The following is a 20,504-nucleotide window of genomic DNA, read 5'->3' on the forward strand; positions in this document are numbered from 1 at the left end:
GCCATCTGGAATTTTGGCGGGAACATGTTTGGATTTCCCCAAACGGACAGCTGTCAGTGTTTTTGGAATGTCTTTTGTGATTATTCTCATCGGTTTGTGCAGGTATGCACATCGTTAAGAGGGGAGGGTCTCCATAATTGTTCTGCTGTCCAAAATGATCCTCCGCAGGAGTTATGAGACTCCAACTGGGGTAGCGGACTATAAATAAAAGCAACATGCTCATCAGGATTGTCACTTTTGTGTCTCCTGCAGGACCAGACAACACAATGCGCAAGAAGACAAATGGTGCTTGGCAGCAGGCAAGGATGCGGACCAAAAGGTTAAGTGAATCATGTTGTGACGCCAAACATCCCGGAGGGGAGCCAAGAATCCAATGCAGCTTATTGCTGTAATGGCCATCGAGAAACTCGGACCAAACCAAACCAGACGACATCAGCTCTTTTAAAATGGGTAAGCACCGTTTTTTTTTTTTTTTTTTTTTTGCCCCTCCCCTAAAATAAATACATCATGGGACAACTTATGGGCCGATTAAGTATCGTAAAACAATCACTCATGTTTATTTTGGTCCCAAGCAAATCTAATTTGCCATGTTTAAGAATTTGGTAGCTCTGAGAAAGTAAGCTAGATTTTTAGACCAGGTAAATGCAGGTCTAAGTTGTGGCGCAGGCGGTTGGCTGTGTTCACTCCCACAACGGCGCAAACGTCCCTTTCTCACCGCGCTTGTCTATAAAAATATGAAAAGAAATAAAATTCCAGTCACGCGTGAAAACTGGACCAAGTCAGGGAGACTATTTATAATAAAAAAAAAAAAAAAATCTACTATGCTGCTGTTTGGCTCACGCATTGCTAAGATTGATATAAATGTACTGACTTGGCAAGGTGAGCGGACCTCTCCTGCGTCTGCGTGCACATTTAAAGTCTCGGCGCATTTACAGGAAAGCCACTTAAAGCTTCCCGTATGGAAAAAAAACCCGGGGCACGCTAATGTCGCTAAGTGGAATCTGTGAGTATGTGGCCATCTTATCAATCTAAATGATGTCGCCTTAAAAGAAACCAAACGATGCTTCAGTTTGAGACATTTAGGTTAGATTTGCTCATTAGTGTCAAATTGATTCAATTAAACAAACATTACATTTAATCATCCTTCATTATTTGGAAGAGTCCGAATGACTTTGCATCTCTCCTCTTTAAGAACTGGACAATAAACAAAAGACTATTTTCTGGACGGGGAAAAAGCAAAGAAAACATAAATGCAAAATGTGTTGATGCATCCATCGAGCATGTTCGTCAATATACTCAGTACTTTGATCGCGTCGTTATGTAATCATAACAAGGAACCCAAGTGATGAGTAGAAATCAGCACGCGTTCCTTTTGCTCCCGGTCCTGACCCGTATTTCTTCGGCTGCCGCTTCACCGGCTCCATTGACACCCCAATCAGCATCGGCAAGCGCACTCTTCTCCCTCTTGTGTCATTTTCATTAGGCGGGATCGAAAGCCACGGCCCGACACCGCTGGCCTATCTTTCATCGGGGAAATCAACATGACTGTGTTGCATTACTCCAATTTGTGTTTTGCGTTATTCATCGCTGGTGTATCGTGACCTCTCCACCCCCACGCTGCCCTGCTTCCATGATGATGGAATTTCCATTTATAGTCATTGCATAAATTCTGATTTGTATGTTTACTCCAGCAACGGCAGACTGGCTGGGTTTTATTGATCCGCCGATTCCCATCCTATCTTCTTGCAGGTTTTTCTTCCCACGAGAGTCCACATTCCGAACGCCCCTCTGAGCTCAGCTGGCTTGAGGATCAGCGCGTGAGATTCACACACACGTGCGCTAGGTCAGTTCACGCCTGTTCTTGTCTTTCTGTGCTTTTACGCCGTTTTTGCAATGAGTCATGTCCTCGTTGTTGTGATTTCATATCACGTTAGATGGTTAGCGAGGGAAATAGATGATGACAAATAGAGCATCTGGAGATGATGGTGGAGCAATGCATCAGCTGACATTCAATCAGGTTACTGTCTTTTTTTTTTTTTTTTTTTTTTTTTAAAGTGACATAACCTTAATTAAGTATTGGTGATTTAATTTTAGCCATCCATTTTCTCTTATTTATCTGGGATTGGGTGGGCGAGGGCAGCAAACATTTATTTTTTTTTAATTTAAAAAAAATAAAGATAAGTTATATGGTGTATAGTATAGTGAAAAAAAGTATAGTGTTTTAGGACTAAATTTTTTCTGATTCGATATTATTAAAAATGTTTTGTCAGAAATTTAATTACATTTTTCTTTTAAATTACACTAGTCAGAGTTTTAAAATGTTTCCTAGAAAAATAGGTGTGACACAAAATAGTTCATCATAAATATTAGATCCACAAAAACGACTTCCTCAACTTATTTTGTAGAGCCGCATGACTTTTTAGTCGAAACTCAAGCACTCGTAAAGGTCAGCTTCTCCTGAGGCCTCAACTGGGATCAAGAGGCTAAACTTCAAGACCTCTCTTGACCTCGTTCTAAACCTCATGTGCCGCTTTCAAGCCAACGCCTGAGATGTGAGCATTTAATGTGCGCCTGCAGACTCTTGCTGCAGTCAGATCGATGGACGGGCGAATGTCAGGGAGATTTTGGCGAGGAGCAATGAGAAAGGTCAACGTGTCCACCCTGCGCAAATGTCATAGTGATGAAGTTGTCACATTGGAGGGGCTTACGTACGCCTGTGTGTTATTACAGGAGCATCGTCGCGCGGATACAGTGTGAGCCGCTATCGACCGCGGCCTCATACATATTTCATCCTTGTGGTGATATTTCAGCTTTCTGTAATAACCCCCCAAAAAAAAAATCAATTCATGTGAATTAATCGCGTCGTAATGAATCACCGACGTCTTTTCCCCCACTTGTTTATTTCCGAGTGTAAATGGCCAGCCGCTCCTCGAACCACTTTGTGCTACATTTTTGTTGTGTAGCAGCCCATGCAATTTACTGCATGTTTATCACGGCACTAAACAGACCGTTATCGCAGAGAGTTGAGAGACATGCGTACTTGCTTGAGACATTTACTCTTTAAATCCCGATGAGAAGAGAGAAGAATATCAGTTTACGTGAAGAATGAAAGCTAATGTCGGCTAGCTTTTAAATCAGTGCTTCCGAAACCTCTTACACCAACTATTTCAAAAAGTATTTGGCGAACCAAGTACCAGCATTACATTTAAACACAGTAAATTAGCCTAAGTGTTTATCAGAAATGAGGCAGAGGTTATCTTCCTAAAAAGTATATGGGAATCTGTCATAAAGAATGTACAGTAATATTCATAATTCCCACTCATTGAAATATATTGGCAATTAAAAATATATATATTTCCCCCCCCCTGACCCAAACTATATCGTCTTCTCAATGCTGAAGTAGTTATAGAAAGAGTAGGACTAATAAGATAATGGATTAGATAAAGTTTTAAAGCTCTTCAAGATTTACTGTTGTCTTTAAAATTGGGAGTCAAAAGAGGAGTACTGACTGAATTTAAAGTAAGAGTTTAGACTGTCCAGAAAAGTTCACCTAAACAGGAAGTTCTCACTTGATGATAAGTCTGCTGGGCGTTCTTCCCAGCTTTGTAAACGCAAACAAAACGAGGGATGCTACAAATGAAACCGGGCTAGCTTTTAGCTAGCTTGTTGCGATGTCATACATAAATCTTCCTTTCATACTAACATGTTAATGGTGAATGTCATAGCAAACGTTATCTTGTCTTAAAGAGGAAGTCTACCCCAACATTTCATTTAAATAACTATTTGCGACACAGTGTTCTGATTAATGTTTCATTTGCGGAAGGAACCTGGTTTTATCTATCTCAGGAGGCGGCCATTTTGCAATTTACTGTTGACTGAAAAGGACATCACTATTGCCAAGGTCTCAGGTCACAATGTAGCACAATCAATGCAGCACTTGTAACAATGATAACACTTCTTCCTGATAAGTCTGTTTTTTTTTTTTTTTTTTTACTAACATTATTGTCGGAAACATCGCAGAAACGTGTTAAAACCACAGTCGAAATCTCAGCACTCTCCCATCGCTGTAATTGATCCTTGCGCGTATTTAGGCCGCGCTGCCGATGGCTAGACAAAAAGTCACTCGAGTGGCAATTAAGCAAATGCTCTAATGGAGCGTGGTGACGAGCAATTTAATGAAGTGGGTTAATATCACTCTGATGCATATGCTACTGTTATGGAGCTGATGAAGTGAATGTGATTTCTGTCATTAGCTGCGAAAGTCATCATTAATGGTCAATGCGGCCAAAGAATGTCAAATGATAACAATGAATTGAGCCAATGATCTGATGTCCCTTGAAATGATGGCGAGTGGATGTTTTCATGCGTCAAGTGTGTGGCCAGGCAGATGTAGAGGATTGCCAGCCTAATGGAGCATTCCACTCCATCATTTGTTGGCCCCGAGGATGCGTTTAGAGGAGACGCTGAGTGCAAAGCGGCGGCGAGAGTCGCCGGGCTAATGGCACGCATTAGCGCTTTTCTTGGTGCCTTTTTGGTTGACTTAGTGCTGACTCATGAGCGCAAACAACAAACAGGAAGTGCTTGACCCTTTCCCAGCAGAGCTTCACGTAGACGCGATTCCATTTGAAAACAAAGAGTTGCTGCGTCACTTCGATAATATTCCGACGGAAGGATTAATTTAACAATGCATTTGTGATTGTGGTTTGGAAGTGAATGCCATCAAATTGACCGTTGTTTCGAATTGTTTGCTTCTTCTCATGTAGCTAAATAAACGAAGCTACTTAGCAGGCTGTCCGCATGTAGCATTAGCATTAGCATAAAGACTTTAATATTATGCCATATGACGTACTCGGTAATTTCCCGCTTCATTGCTTTTCAGTCTAATATTTATGCTGAGACTTGAACTTTAATAGCTTATTCATGATAAATTAGTCTCATTTTTTTCACTGAGTATTTTTCCCCCTTCTCATTCATCCTTATCAGCATTCGAGTGAATTATTGTCTCCAGCAGCTACAAAAGTAGTTCCTTTTTGTCACTGTCAATCAAAATTGGGCATTAGAATTTTTGTAAAGGCTGATTACTCCCCCCCCCCCCCACCCCTTTTTAAAATTTTTTATCTTGTTCATTAGATTGTGGTCTTTGAGGGTATTTTCCGTGCTTTGAATTTGCTGCTGAATTTTCCAGGATGACCCAAACTAAAATAGAATATTATTTAACTATTACGTGATAAATGGACTGCACCTCCATGATCACAAGTCCTGGCTGTGAAAGTGAATCAAAATGGTGGAAGTGGATTACCGCCTAATGCATGTAAATCATGCAAGGACAAAGGCACAAAAAACTGAATTTGTCCAACTTTTCCCATCAGGGGAACAAGCCGCCGTAAGACGAGAAAACCTCCCGAGTGGAAATGTGAAGAATCTCCGCGTGCATTTTATGAGCCATTTACACAGCACAAGTGAATCAAATGATTCAATTCGACGATATGTCTGAACACGCTAAGGAGCACGCGGCAATGAGACGCAACCCCGAAGGAAAAAAATGTAAAATGAAGAATTAGGAACGGGCGACAGCTCGGTTGAAATGGCAAGTTGCAGCAGGTTTATTTTGCTCGCTTTCAAAAGGTAAAAACTGGACCATTTTATGAGACAGCTGAAAGCCACACTTGTCACTTGGACTCATTTTCTATCTAATGAGTTCCAACAAACTGAAATTGTTCGCTCGGTCATTGTCAGCGTCGAAACCAATCAATGCCCACCAAAGGCAGTCCCGGGTGGATGCCTGCGAAAATTAAACATCCAACGCGCTCCGTCGAGAGGAGCTCGCAGATAGCCGAGTCTTCTCCGCCACCCCGCCGCTTATCAATACGCTGCAGCGAGCCAGGCCGGAGTGAGATGGATATAAAAGCTCAGGAGGGAGGAGGACTTGAAAGAGGGGACGCACACAGAGAGAAAAGAGAGGCAGCGTTTGAGGGCGAGGCAAAGGTTGAATGACTAAAAGAGGAGCAGGAACTAGGATGAGAAGAAAGGCAAAGCTTGACAGAAGAGATGAAAAAGAGGAAGCAGCGGCGCGTTACATCTGGCGGGGAGCGGCGAGAAGCAGACAATCTCCTCTTGTTGGAGCAGAGCAGAGCAGAGGAGGCAGCGTTGCACCATGGGAGCTCGCAGACGCTCACAGATGAAGACTTCCAACTGAATAGCAGCCCAAACAATAAAGTGCATGTTGTGCATGAATGCTTGGACGTTTTTCCAAGCGAGCGTTTCACGGCACAAGAAAAGGCCTTTAGAAAAGCGCTTCGGCACTTGGCAGTCAAACAAATGACAATAGAGCTCTCGGCGATAAACTGCGCGGAGCTTTTTCTCGCCCGACGTGCGCTGATAAAAACCCAGAGGACTTCTCAAACCACACCAATGCAATTATGTACACTGCATTAATTCATTGGAATCCATATATAATAATGATAACTGATATTTTTTGCAGGTTTTTTGATAATGACAAAAGACACCCCACCAAATATAATTGCAAAATTATTTTCTCTGTAATCTTTTTATCTCCTATTTTGTTATTGGTTATTGGAATTTTATTCCGTCAAATGTCGGAATGGGCATCAACCTAAAAAAAAAAATGCCATGATGCTCAGACCCTAATGAAGAGTTTAAATAGCGAGTTATTTATTGATCAATATGTATACAGTAGTAAAGTTGTTTTAGCCTAGTTCTATCTTTAATTTGTAATTGTACAGCTTTAAGGGCAAATGCTCCAAGTCTTCTGCACAGTCAAGAGAGAAAAAGTAGGAAAGGGATTAATAGTTGATGACTCACCAATTTAACTTCTGGAAACTCATAATTAGTCAAATAATGAAAGCGAATGATTTGCCAGCTAATGCTTAGCTAACGAGTGGTCATGAACAATGCTACAGAAGGGAAATGAATCCATGCACTGCTGCTAAGTACTTGCTCATTATTATTTCATAGTCATCTCACGTACCATGTTAACTTTTTTTTTTGATGGGTGCCCCTCCACACGCAGTGAAGCATACTGAGCATTCATTAAATTGCTGATTTTAATCCTCGCAATTAGCACACGCCTACTGCGCTGTTAATTTGAAACCAAAGAAGCAAGACGCTAACTTCCAAATGCTAAATATGTCGCCGGTTTCACACAGGGGAAATGGATATATTTTGAAAAATCGGAATATTTACTTGTGCTGTTGCTGCCAAGCGTAATGTTTTTTTTTCATAATTTATTGCTAATCTGGCTTTGAGAGAGGTTTGTTTGTGATACCGCTAATTGTTGCTAATCAACATTTTGATATTCAATTAGAAAGTGTTGCAAACGTTTCATATAAAAAATATGTTTGAGTGAAAGTGGTAGCGGCGTCTCTTGTCCAAGATGCAATAAAAAATATGTTAGCATAAGTAGCGTGTGAGAAATGACCTGGCAGAGCGTAATAACTTAAACTCCATGGCGCCGTTGCTACGGCCATTTCTCAAAGTGAACCAGTCGATTAATATCCTGCCTTCAATATCAGTCTGTGCTTCCTCTGAACCATTTATTCTCCACGGCATTAAAACAGAGCCGAGCAGAACAGATTATTGAATTCTGTCACATCTGGTTGAGTGAGAATGTGAAGCCCTTGTACTCCGGAACTAGCTTGTTAAGTGACATGCAAATATTTGGATTTGTTTGTACATTTTGGTGGGAACGTGCCCGTGGGCTGTGGCGACATCCCAGCAGGAAATGACAAAAATATATGACACTTGCCACTCTTAAATTAAATTCAACTCAGTCTCTGACAGCATGTTTGGATTCTCAAAAGTGTCGAATAAAGGGGAAAGAGAAAGGATCATTTCCCCGTCGTGCGATCGCTATCTCGATCACAATTGCTTGTTCCTGTTTGGCGACAAAGATTTTTGTGTTAGGTACCGATTAACTTAGCTTAGCTATTAAAGACAACTGGCCCACTAATGCTACATTAACATAATGTCAGGGCACAAAAAGTGAAACTAAAATGTTTAATTCATTATATAATTGAGAAAAAAGGCCATATGTGCCTTATGGGTGGAAAAGTTGAAAAATATTTCTGGAATAATCAGAAAATACCCAAAAGTCCATCATCTGACCTGGCACATTAATATTTCACCGGGTGGCAGTGCCCCCGCGGCCCCCCTTCTAGCGCCGCCAGTGGCAAAGTCCACCTCAATGAAGTCAAATAACCCAGCAAGGACTTAAAATCCATTTGTGCTTTGTGAGCTGGAATTTTCACTGTCTTTCATTTCCGATTTCAAAAAATGCCATTGTCCGCCTCCTCGTATTTCACCGAGGCCTCACGGGATCTTTGCCCGTTGCTGACATCCTCAAACTGCACCGCAACAATCCCACAAAAGACAAGTTAACCATCTGTAGCTCGCTAGCGTTGTATATTTCCGGACTTCCTGCCACTGCGTGAATGGCGCTCGTTCATGCGCGGGGATACAGCTGCGCCCCGGCTGCCCTCGAAATTTGACCCATATTGTGACAATTCCGGAAGATAGAAACCCGCTGTCGTCTCCTTCTTGAAGGATCCAAATATTTAACTAGTGAAGATTGCTCTCTGGATAAGAGAGGGAAAAGTTTATTGGTGCTAATTTTGTCGTTTATTATTGTTAGGCTAAATTATTGTGTTTAAGACTTTCCTATCATCAAAACTCACCAAAATTTGCAGGTATGTTCATTCTAGTCAAAATGTATGTTTGGTTTTTGTGGCTAATGGTGGAATTTTTTTTCCCCTCATATATATACACACGTTGAGGCCCAAGCCATTTTCACGCAACATGAAATGTTAGGTATGTCTAGTATGAGCAGCCTCACCAAAAAAAAAAGTCTTTAGAACCAACGTGTGTGGGAGGAGCATTGAAAACTGGCTTGCTGGCGCCCTCTAGAAGTTTAAAAAAAAAAACATGCCAAAAGAGAGATCCTAAAAACCTTGCGTTTAAACAGGGGTGTGTAGACTTAATACATCTTTCATCCAGAATAATTTTTTATATCATTTGTGGCGCCACAGTGGAACCCAAGTTTTGTGCTTTTTTTTTTTTGCTATAGCTGTTAACAGTATTTTTTATTGTGGTTAGTAGCGGTGCTTTTTTATTTTTGTCAAAATCGGCATATTTGATCCCGGTAAAAAGAAAGCAAACAAAGAGACAACTCGGAATTTGACGCATTGCACTTGTAATGCCTCAAACGTGAGCATCCTCTTTGTCAAGGTAGACCTTTCCACACTGGATCGTGTCCATCACGCAGCAGCATGTTGTGTTGTTGTCACATTCTGAATCAATAGCGCTCCTTTCTCCGATGTGAATCGAAATGCAGCTGCTTTTTCGCCCATCTGCTGCAAACACACTCACCGTAATCAGACGCACACCGCCTCGAAAATTGGCCAAGTGATGACTCAGGATGCTGCATCAGAAAGAAACAGTTTAACAATTTGACTGGTGTGAAGTGTAGTCAACCCAGTCAAGTGGTCATCTACAATTCTACAATGAATTAATGATATATTATTAATAATCAATAAATGTGGTTACAAATAAAAGCAGTATTTTTAATTTTTCACCCCCCACTATTGTGTGGGAAAAAAGAATGAGGCTGTGTGGCTCGACAGCACCACAAACCACAATAATAAAAATTAATACACATACATTAATACCTCTCGGATAATTTATTATAATTTAATACAGTACAATGAATCTCATGACATCCACTCTTATGTTCTCGCAGGCAATGGCTCGGGTGCCGCAAAAGCAAACCTGACAAAGTGGCAGCTCCATCTTGTGGCCGGGCGCTGCGTCACAGTCTTTCGGCTCCTGCTCGATCCTTAAAGGGACAAAAACTGCTTTTTGACACAAGAGGACCAATCAGCTTCACAGGTTAGAATGAATAACAACAAACATTACATCACCCATCATCCTTGTACAAATACACCATTTAAGTCACGTATGCAGTTTCTTTGTGTGTGGGTTTTTTTATTACATTTTTTTTTTTAAATCCATAACAGCAAGAATCAAATATAGCAATGCAGCCCCCCCCTTCAGGGAAAACAAACAATGTAGAGCTTCATCTCGACTCCATTCAACATTTTATGGCTTTAGACTAGCATTTCATCTCTTGACTGACACACGGGGATGGGGAGGGGGGGGGCACGCCGCAGATAAACAAGCAGAAACAAACATGGCGGAATACATCATCTTAGCACTATGAGCAGAGAAAACAAAACAAACTAAAAAAAAACACAAATTTTTTCAAAGCATGCGCGCTGGTCGCAGGTTAGGGATGGTCTGGTGACCAAACCCCCAAAATGTTGCTGTCGCTTTTCAGGAGCACAGCTTACACCAACAGAACATACTGAGAGCTTTGTGTTGCATGTCTCTCCAAGTGGTGACTATAATGTAGTTTCAGGATTCTTTTTTTTTTTCTTTCTTTTTTTCAAATAAACCACTATTCTATATATTCTTTTTCTATAAATATCTTATTCCATTACATATGGATAGTGTATGAATATTGTAAATACATTTTTATCTGTAACATGTTTTTCTTTAGTCTTAGTACTGTGATTTTTTTTTTTTAAATATGTTTAACATGCATTTGTCTCCTGATTAAAGAGACAGTACGTGTTATGTTTGGGCCTCACAGGCCTGACAGTGCAGGGGGGGGGGTAGTGGACCCCCCCCTGTTCCCCCCTCCTCCGGGCGGTTACCGGGCAAACTACAAGCTGCTGACTAATTAAAAAAAGAAAAAAAAGGAGAGCGTTCCTGAAAAGGGGAGGGGTTAGAGAAAGACAAATCAGCGCCCTTTGGATGCAAGCGTTTTTTTTTGTTTTTTTTTCTGCCTTTTTCTGTGTGGTTATCCTAACAAAACGCTCTGTCCTCATACACATTTTTTTTATTCAAAATAAGATCTCAATATACATGTTTTCTCTCTTTTCTTGACTATGTACAGAAGTGCAAAAAGTCAACCTTTTATCGCCTCGGGAGTTTGCCCCTGCCCTCCATTTTGTTTTACAATTGGCTGAGTGGGCGTGGACTTCCTGTCATGGGATCCCACAGAGGAAAAAAAAAAAAATATGCAGCTTGTTTTCCCAACATGGCCCAATTTCCAAGGAGTAAAAATATTCCAACAATTATATTATTAAATTTGAAATGGATACAGTAGAAAATAACATATCTAAAACATCCAAGAAATTATATATATATATATATAATTAAATGGGTAGTTACAAACCTTACAATAATTAAAATACTAAACGGTTGTCGCCGGCGACAGTAGCCATAGCAACAACTCGACCTCTCCGTTATACTCGCACTCTTAGGTACTCGTTGAAGACCTCGTTGCTCACAAAGAGAACTCGGGGAGTGAACGAACACCTATCTGCATATGGTCGGTATGCAACTATGCATAACATATAAAATACTAACATTACCATCAAGTCGTACCAAAATCAAGACATATACGTACACAGAATTTCAGGTAAAGATGAGGGAACACACAGAGACACTCAAACACGCGTTATAATCGCGATAAATAGAACTTAAAAAAAAAAAAGAATTGAAACGAGTGTTGGCATTGCACAGATGAGGCTTCCCAATGGTGTTGCATTGTGCTGACCCGGTGGTACATTCTAAGGCTTTAGATGAGGGATACAATCGTAACCTTTGTTGTTGTTTTTTTTGTGTCACTTTCAATTTTCTATTCATACATGAGATGTTTACAAACGAGCTGGCGAAGTACGAGTGAGCTACACTGAATCCTTAAAGCGAGGTACACATAAACCGATTTTTAAATGACTTTCAGAAATGTGACACGCCACACACGGCCAGGAAAAAAAAAATCACACTCACATATACATATATATTTGCCTTTCTAAATAGTGCAGAATTTTAAGTCTGTCCTAGATCAGGTAGGGACAAAAAAAAAATGCTTAAGACAGACCACACCAGCCAGTGTCTAATAACACTAGCCAACAGGAAAAAAAATTGTCCTTAAACAAGTTTGATGATTTAAAAAAAAAGAATGTTTTTCTAACACAACAGGATTCTGAGATATTTTAGTTTTTAAGTTTGCCCAATCAATTTTACTTTGCATTGCAATTCATAACTACAGAAAAAAATATTCAGAAAAAAAGATCCACCTGTTGCTGAAACTAAAATCAACAAAAATAATTTATTCTTGTCTCGGATTCAAAAACAAATAAATCATTGCAAGTGAGGAAAAAGGCTCGGTTGTGTGTACCCCGCTTAAGTCGTCCCACAAAAACACCCCCCAAAAAAAAAGACTTTGGCTGAAAATCTGAAAATTCAGACAACTATTCTTAAACACGTCCGACATCTAACAGTGTCATAACCTCCCATTAAAAACAAAAAACAAATCACACGCCTGTTAGCAGTTGTCATGGCAACTAAATTATACATCTTTGTTGACCTCATGGCGGAAGATTTGAGGATTTCATATCAGCAGTGACGGGTCGAGTGGTGATGCCTTAAAGGGAAAGCCGATTGCTTTGCGTGACCGTAGAACCATTGGCGTATTAGCACAAGTATGGCCTTTTTTTTTTTCTCGTTGTGGTTGATTTATCGTAACATAAAAACCTTCATGACACAGTCAGATTCTTCTTCGTCTCCATCAACCGAAATATAAGGTGCACCTTTTGTGTAAACACATGAAAGACAACCAATGAAGAAACGTACAAAAGACGCCGCGATTCCTCCTCCGCCTCACTGGCGCATCGTCTTAGTCGCGTCACATTCAAAGTGTGCCCGGTGAATAAAGGTAAAGGCGCCCTCCCTTCGCAGAGAGGAGGAACAAGGCGCTCTTGAAATGGAGGTGAAGTGACTGGAGCAAACTCTCAGTTGTGGATTCAGCGGCTTCCCGTTCGGCTCGCCTGTTGAATCGCTGGTCTTGGCTCTCCAGATCCACCTGTTCAAAAAAAAAAAAAAAATCCAATTATTTCTTTTAACTTGCCGTTTCGATCGGCGGATGAGTCGGGAATACATACTTTTGTGATTGAGGCCCCTCCTACATCTGGGTCATGTATTTATGACTAGTCAGATGCTCCGCAGATATTATCGGAATCTAACACCACATGGAGAAAAACGAAGCGGAGATCCACGTTATACTCACCGATTCAACCCGATCACATGAGCTGACAAGTTGGAGATTTTAGCCTCATGCTTTCATTCATAATTCGTCAAGGGGGCACACACATGAGGGAGACGACCGCTAGAGGGCGCAGGAGAAGAGCGGAGCAAACCTGATTGGCTGAGGCGGTTGCAAAGGGAACACTTGTGGCAGATGTGGTGGCTGCAGACACAGTGGCCGGAGTAGCGCCGTGCATCATGGGTACTTGGGGAGGGAAAGATCACACACACATATACACACACACACACTAGCATTTGAACCTCAGCTCATTAGCAGCGTCATTTCTATGCCGGCATATGGGATGGGCCGTAAACATGAGCGATCTGGACTGTTATTATAGTTGTTTACAGAGTGGGCCACAAATACTATATTTTTATATATACTTATATACATGTGTGTATGTATATAACTATATGTATATTTACATATATATACATATACATCAATATACACATATAGTACATGTTACTAATACTACTAGTAAAAAATGTATACGACTTATTGTATATTAAAGGCATCTTCAGTGTCAATAAAAAAAATCTAATTCACTAAATTAAAAGACAATACTGACACAGTGACATTTAAAATACAACTTTTAAAAACGTATATTTGCATTCATCCTCCGACTGGTAGAAGTTTCCGTATCTTGCTTATTCAAATGACAAGACAAATGAATAAATTCAAATCCCTCATGTTTATAGCCAGGCAGTATGAGGTGTTAGTGAGCTTGGGGAGGGGACGGAAAAACTGCAACAAGCATTAGGTGACAGGCACACCTGCAGCACAGCATCAAAGAAGGGGTCATACGACTAAATGTGTTGTCAAAGTTCAAAGGTCAGACATAGTGCGCCATTTCGTCTTTACATTAAACCGTACAAGAGTAGAATCGGTAAGGAAAGCTGGCACCTACCAACACTTGTTGCAGGCGTCATGCACAATATCGAGCCTGCCCATCATGCATTGCAACAGGAAGTGGAGTGGACAAGGAAGGGAACAAAAAAAAATGAAGAAACGTCATTTGTTAAAATCAGACATGATTGCTTTCCACCTGGATGAAAACATATCGTCGCGCAAAATGATCATAATTAGCGCAATCGGCATTTTTCTTGAATCGGTCGGTGGAAAAGTGACGTTTCCGTACGATTCGGCGGCCGGTTTATCGTGCACGGTGCGACGCTCTCCGACTCACCCGACGGGATGAAGGCAGCCTGCTGCTGGAACTGCATGTTGGCCAGGGCCTGTTGGTACTGGAACATACCGGCGTTGAACATGTTGCTGGCACCGTTGGCTTTTTCAAGTGCGGGTCTCTTTGGTAAAGGGGGCAGGACGGGAGGGAGCCCCTGATGAGGGGGAACCACAGCGACCGTTGACGACCAAACAGTCGGGCACGCGAAGACAGGGGAAAAGAACACAGTTAGAGGATGTTGTCAAAGCTGGCAACATTATTATAGACCTTTAAAAAAAAAAAAAAAAAAATCTTGATTCAACTGCTATATGGCAAATAAGGAAAAGCTACGTTGAATTAGCATCATGCTACAATCGTCCAAGCTAAAACAATAACATTGCATGCCACATGCATTATAGATTCACAAGGTGATGAACTGACCTTCAAATATATGCATAGGTATTTAATTAATCTATTTAATGAATTTTAGTTTTACTTTTTTTCTCCAAGAGATACTATGTGGCACTACTGGCCAGTAAGTTTTTGCCACATTTCACGTGGAGAAGGAAATTCATCAGTTCATCAACCCAAAATAAACATCTCGGAAACAACAGCAACATGCCGGCAAGCCAAGAGACGAAAGGTCATAGGTACCAGGTCGAAAGCCGCGTCGAGAGGTCGCTTCGGAGATTTGACAGTCTTAATTAGCAGGCAGCGAGCACGTGATGGCCAACGGGCCAATGGGGTTCAAGCGCATAAACATTAACCAGCAAGCGGGGAGGCGGGCAGCGGTGCATTGAGGGAAAACAAAAAAACAAAATCATTGCAGTGCGCTTTCAAACTACAAGACCACAACATGCAACGCGAGTAGCAACACGTCACACGCTTGCGCCATGTTAGCCTACCATGGCTGCAGCGGCCGCCGCCTGGTTGACTTGATGTTGGGCCGCTTTGATTTTGGCCTGCAGGTGAGCGGGCGGGTGGAAGTACTTGCACTTCTCCCGAGAGCAACGGCCCTTGATGTAATCCATGCACACCGTCACCGTGTTGTCGTTGGTGTCGATCATGGTGCTGTCGGACGGGTGCGCAAAGCGGCAGTCGTTTTCGCCACGGGTGCAGTTGCCCCTTTGGTACTCCCGACACACCTGGGCCACAAATTTATTGAATGTAGCAAAACCTATTTGTAAAAAATGCAAAGAGACAAGCCGTCGCTAATCCACAGCTTCATTTCCTTCAGCGTTTGACAAATTAATTCATCCGCTTCTCCTGTTTACAAGCCGATGATCACTTCAGGCACGCGGAGATAATCAATCTTATTGACGGGCCAAGGCCTTACTCGATTGATAGGCAGGACAGAGCGTGACTTTACAGGCTCATCAATCAAACCGCGTTGAACCGTTATTCAAATGGGCCTTGTTGCAGTTCCTCGGAGGGACGATAGGGAGCAGCAAATTGTTGTGGGCCTCATTGACTGCTCAGTGAGGCTCGTGGGAAATATGAGAGCTAAACGAAAAGGGCGCCTGACATTGACTATTTACCAACCCATCCACACAAGGTGAGCGCATATATAAAACGACTTTTTTCTTCATTTTGACACTTTTAAGAGGCGCGCGGTAACTTATCATCTCTGCTTGAGCTCAGTCTGCTGAGTCTCAATCGCACTAAAACAGATTTAATATAATAACACCCTATGTGTATACCTCTCCCCCCCCCTCCCTTCTCTGTTTATCAGCCCCGCTGTCTGCTCACATAAAGCGATTTATGCACAAACTGTCTGTCGCCATGACGGCTAATCATCTCCAAACACCAATCACAGCTCGAAGTTGGGTTAAGGCCTCGGTGTATCTCTCTAAATATACTCACGTAATACACATTCATCCCCTTCCCAGCGCCACAACCGGCCTTATTGAGAAAAAGAGGGCGCCTTGTTGTCAGGCAGATGTTGGCAAGGTGGGTGAGGGAGGGAGGGGTGAGCAAACGTGGGAGTTGATGATGAATTTGGAGTGAAGGACAGAGAGATCGGGATCAAGGAGACAAGAGCGCAAGAGAGAGACTACATGGTTGGTTCAAAAAAAAAAAAAAGAGTTGTCAGAAAATAGTGAGGCTAAATTGAAGCAATTTGATGTTCCCTGCAGCCAGCGTGGACCGGCGTGTCTCCCTTAACAGTGCTTAATCATGCATTCGAGTGAGCCGTAACCCGCCCTGAGTGCTTAGGTGGGGAAGCAAATGAAGGGCCCGTTAATCATATTTGCATCCCCATGGCAACCGACGTTCTCGCCATTTGCATCCGGTGAGCCGGCAGGTAAAAAGCCCATATGTGAGTTCTGGAAAATACAGAGTTCTGGAAAAATATTTGTACAAAAGCCACTTGTCTTCTAAAATAGGAGATTTCAAATCACGTGGAACGTATTTGTCCATTTTGTGATACCCTGCAGAATTCCAGCCCTGTTTATTTGGAATGGCGCGGAAGCAAGTCAAATATGTCTGGTTCCTCGGATATTTTTAGCAAAGCGAGTTCCTGGTGAATTTGCGTTCCAAACGATGACCAAAACGGGGTTACAACGCCCGCACGTTTGGGCTATTTTTTTTTCTTCCCCTCACAGCAATGATGTAACCAGAAGGTCCTCTTAGCCAATCAGAAGCCTGAAGGAAGACATTCCTGGAAAAGGCACAGGAATGTCGGATGACTCAAATGGGGATGATTGTGTGAAAAGTGCTTGAAGTAAAGATATCGAGAAAAGTCAAGTATAATCATGACCAAAAAAAAATAAAAATGAAATCCAATGGCATCGCTTGATGACCGCAAGAATTGATTTCCCTCATAGCTCCGCCCCGTCTGCTCCCACCATCTATTTTGTTCTGTCACTGATCCAATCCCTCCTTCTCAGCATGTCGCCTACCCGGCGACTTCCACATCACCCCCCCCGCCGCCATCAATTACCTGACCGCCCACTGTTACATGTTAAATGCAAGCATCCTAACTTTGCCCGCCCGCAAACTAACGATCAGCTCGTTATTCTGCCGCCGTCGTTTCCCGGGCGGGGCTGCATAATGGATGAGATCGAGCTACAGTCCAATTAATGATTAGCTGCGCGCAGCTAGACGAACGGCGCGCTCATCATGTGACTGATTGGTTTCATGGAAAAAAGAGAACCATTCTTTATGAGTTTCACGGCGGTTCTGGGAAAACGTGGACTGGGCTAATGTGCTCCTCTTATTAATGTCACTTCCTCTTTGCTTAAGTCTGGCTAATGACCATATTATGGTAACGGTTGTAGTGTAGAGTACACAAACTGTGTACTGGATACATAATTAAATACGCTGTTTGAGAGAAGTGTCTTTAATATTCAGACACATCCCACATTTCAAAGGCTAATCGCTTTGCCGGGCTGTGAAATAACGTTGGGTGGCCGCTGTATTTACGAGAGTTTAGCTTGAAATGGATAGACGTGATGAAATGATGATTTAAAATCTCCATAATACATGCGTCTGTGCGTCTCACCTCCAGTCTATCTGTCCTCATCAGTTTCTGCGCCGCCGTGGCAACTGGGACGGGGACACTGGCGTTGCTGGTGAGCAGTACCGGCGCGCTGGGCAGGATCTCGGCGGGCATCAGGCCGGGCGACACAGGGCCAAGGTAAGGGTTAAACGCTGGTGCGCCACCGTTGCCGTTGGCGGCCAGGCCGGGCGTGACGGAAAACATGGGCTGAAAGGAAAGTTAAAGGTTTGATTCATTACGATCATCTGCAATGTCTGTTCTGCCATGTCACACCTTTTTGCAATTCCAGTTCATTCCACAACACAAAACCATATCCTGTCACTATTGAATCTTTTTAGAGAATGATTGACAGCTTTGCAGTAGGATGATATGTGCCCTGGAAATGTCTGTTTGAATATGTATAATTTGTGGGGGGGGGAAATGTTCTATACATGTTTGTGGTCAACGTTTTCCCCTCCAGCCCTGATATCATCCCCTGCCCTTACTTATACCGTACCTCACCTTATCATCATACCATAGCACACCATGCCCTGCCCCGCCCGCCATGCCCTACTGTACCATGCCATGTCATACCATACCATATTCTGCCATGCCCTGCCCCACCCTGCTCCGCAATGCCCGCCGACCCCACCCTACCGTACCATACCGTGCTGTACCATACCATACCCTGCCCCTCCCTACTGTACCATACCGTACTGTACCATACCCTGCTTTGCCATGCCCTTCCCCATCCTGCCCTGCCCCGCCCTACCGTACCATACCGTACTGTACCATACCATGTCCTGCCCCGCCCTGCCCTACCGTAGCGTGTCATACCATACAGTACCATACCATACTTTGCCATGCCCTGCCCCGCCCTACCGTACCATTCCGTGCTGTACCATACCATGTCCTACCCCGCCCGACCGTACCGTGTCATACCATACCATACTATACTTTGCCATGCCCTTCCCCATCCTGCCCTGCCCCGCCCTACCGTACCATAGCGTGCTGTACCATACCATGTACTGCCCCGCCCTTCCCTACCATACTGTGTCATACCATATAGTGCCATACCATGCTTTGCCCTGCCCTGCCCCGCCCCGCCCTACCGTGCCGTGCTGTACCACACCAAACCATATCCTGCCCCACCCTACTCTACCATACCGTGTCATACCATACTGAGTTAGCATAAGCCTGTTTGCCTTTATTCATCTTCCTTTCATTTTCAAATGACATAAACATGCTGTTCTATCAGCAGCAGTAAAAACCAACGTGCTGGTATATGAAAGAGTATTTTCCTAGCATTGTGATTCTCTAAGAGGCAGCCATAACACACTGATGTTTTCCCTCCACGTTCTTGACCTGGACCCCGGTCTAAGAGTTGTCCCTTGAGATCCTGCCAACAGGACACGGTGAGTAATAGAGCATCGGCGACAGCCAGGGTCTGGGCGGTTACGACGACTCCTTGCTTCTCTCATTAAATCAACACAAATGCCATGAAATCTCTAGTATTTCCAGCGCTGCCTCCGGGAGCATCTGGAGAATTAAATCTTATCACAAGGTGCACTTGAAAAGTGGATTTGCGCCCCTCAAGGTACACTGATCTCGAGGTTTGGCCGGAGCAGACATGATGTCATTGAAATGAATCTCAGTCATGCACGGTGATGTCAGCCGTTAAATATTTTTCAAACGCGACTCACGGCCATTTGTGGAATATCGTTTGACTGTGATGTTTTGCTTGCTTTGACACAGCAACCCGCGTTCATTTATGCTGCTCGATGTTAAGATCAAAGATATTTGTATAAACATAACATTTGACATGCAAACGCTTCGAGGGGCTCATCAAAGTGAAGCCGCCGTGCTTTTTTTATTTCTTTTGCAAATGACGAAATATCAAAAGGGTTTGAATTCAAACTGCACACCCAATTAGACAAATCTTTGCGATCCGTTTAACAATGACTTTCAATACGGTTAGGAGTGATATTGCAAAGGCTGTTGAACCGGGGAATGAGTGACTCGGGGGAGGAATAAAAAAAGATTTAACTAATAAGTCATTGAATGTGCCAAGGCATGAAAGAGTGAATAAATGCCTTTATTATATTTATTTATTTCATTGTTATCGTTGTATTTCTTTTATCGCTTATTTTTTAATATCTCGCATAATGTTGGCAACCGTGCGGAAGGCAAAATAAGAATTTATTGCACAGGGGGGAACAACTGTTCATGATAATGAACACTTGGAATCGGAATCTTGAATCATATTGGAGACTAATTGGGCAAAGCTAGAGCTGAGAGGAATAAATACGTATTTAAAAGAAGTGTATTTTATCGGTTGCCCGTCCCCATATGTTGGTATGCACGAATTAATTTAGTGCTAATTATCTCCTAACCACCGAGCCATGGCTCGCAGATCTTCAGGGTGCCCGGGACCATAGGTTGAGGACCGAAAAAAGGGAAAGCTTTAGACGGGAGGCGGACAATTCCTTGACAGAACATTGTTGTCCCACCTTTTGTACACACCAAAGGTGCGCTTGCACGACTTTGTTGTGCTGTCTCTCCTCTCGCCTTCACTTGACCCACTTGTCTTAGTTCTCTTTCGCTGCCGTTTATCTCTCATTGCCTCACTTTGGTGTGTTCTGTCCTTCTCTGTCTCCGCCATCCTCCCTTTTCTCTCTCGCCGTGACACAAAC

At 42.8% G+C, this 20,504-nt stretch overlaps 1 protein-coding gene and 1 long non-coding RNA gene across 6 annotated transcripts in view; one reads left to right on the top strand and one right to left on the bottom strand.

Annotated features, from left to right (window-relative positions):
* The window catches only part of LOC148395662 (uncharacterized), a 52,138-nt gene extending 33,671 nt beyond the window's left edge, over positions 1 to 18,467 (top strand). For all 3 annotated transcript variants that reach the window (XR_015859588.1, XR_015859586.1, XR_015859587.1), the window contains 4 exons: positions 253 to 450; positions 1,750 to 1,843; positions 9,755 to 9,903; positions 17,860 to 18,467. This is a non-coding gene — a long non-coding RNA (uncharacterized LOC148395662). The remainder of the gene's footprint in view (positions 1 to 252; positions 451 to 1,749; positions 1,844 to 9,754; positions 9,904 to 17,859) is intronic.
* LOC148395665 (muscleblind-like protein 1) overlaps positions 9,974 to 20,504 on the bottom strand; it is a 39,028-nt gene continuing 28,497 nt past the window's right edge. For 2 of the 3 annotated variants that reach the window (XM_088381679.1, XM_088381678.1), the window contains exons 4-10: positions 17,836 to 18,039; positions 15,239 to 15,478; positions 14,358 to 14,508; positions 14,079 to 14,114; positions 13,281 to 13,372; positions 13,026 to 13,102; positions 9,974 to 12,946 (exon numbers count right to left, since the gene is read on the bottom strand). In XM_088381679.1, coding sequence (XP_088237805.1) covers positions 13,046 to 13,102; positions 13,281 to 13,372; positions 14,079 to 14,114; positions 14,358 to 14,508; positions 15,239 to 15,478; positions 17,836 to 18,039 — 780 coding nt within the window. In that variant the 3' untranslated portion in view covers positions 9,974 to 12,946; positions 13,026 to 13,045. The remainder of the gene's footprint in view (positions 12,947 to 13,025; positions 13,103 to 13,280; positions 13,373 to 14,078; positions 14,115 to 14,357; positions 14,509 to 15,238; positions 15,479 to 17,835; positions 18,040 to 20,504) is intronic. The other variant, XM_088381681.1, reaches the window with a different exon arrangement.

The sequence above is a fragment of the Syngnathus floridae genome, chromosome 7 (genome assembly GCF_059516105.1).
Source record: "Syngnathus floridae isolate MCC-2025c chromosome 7, RoL_Sflo_1.0, whole genome shotgun sequence".
In the NCBI taxonomy this organism is placed as follows: domain Eukaryota; kingdom Metazoa; phylum Chordata; class Actinopteri; order Syngnathiformes; family Syngnathidae; genus Syngnathus; species Syngnathus floridae.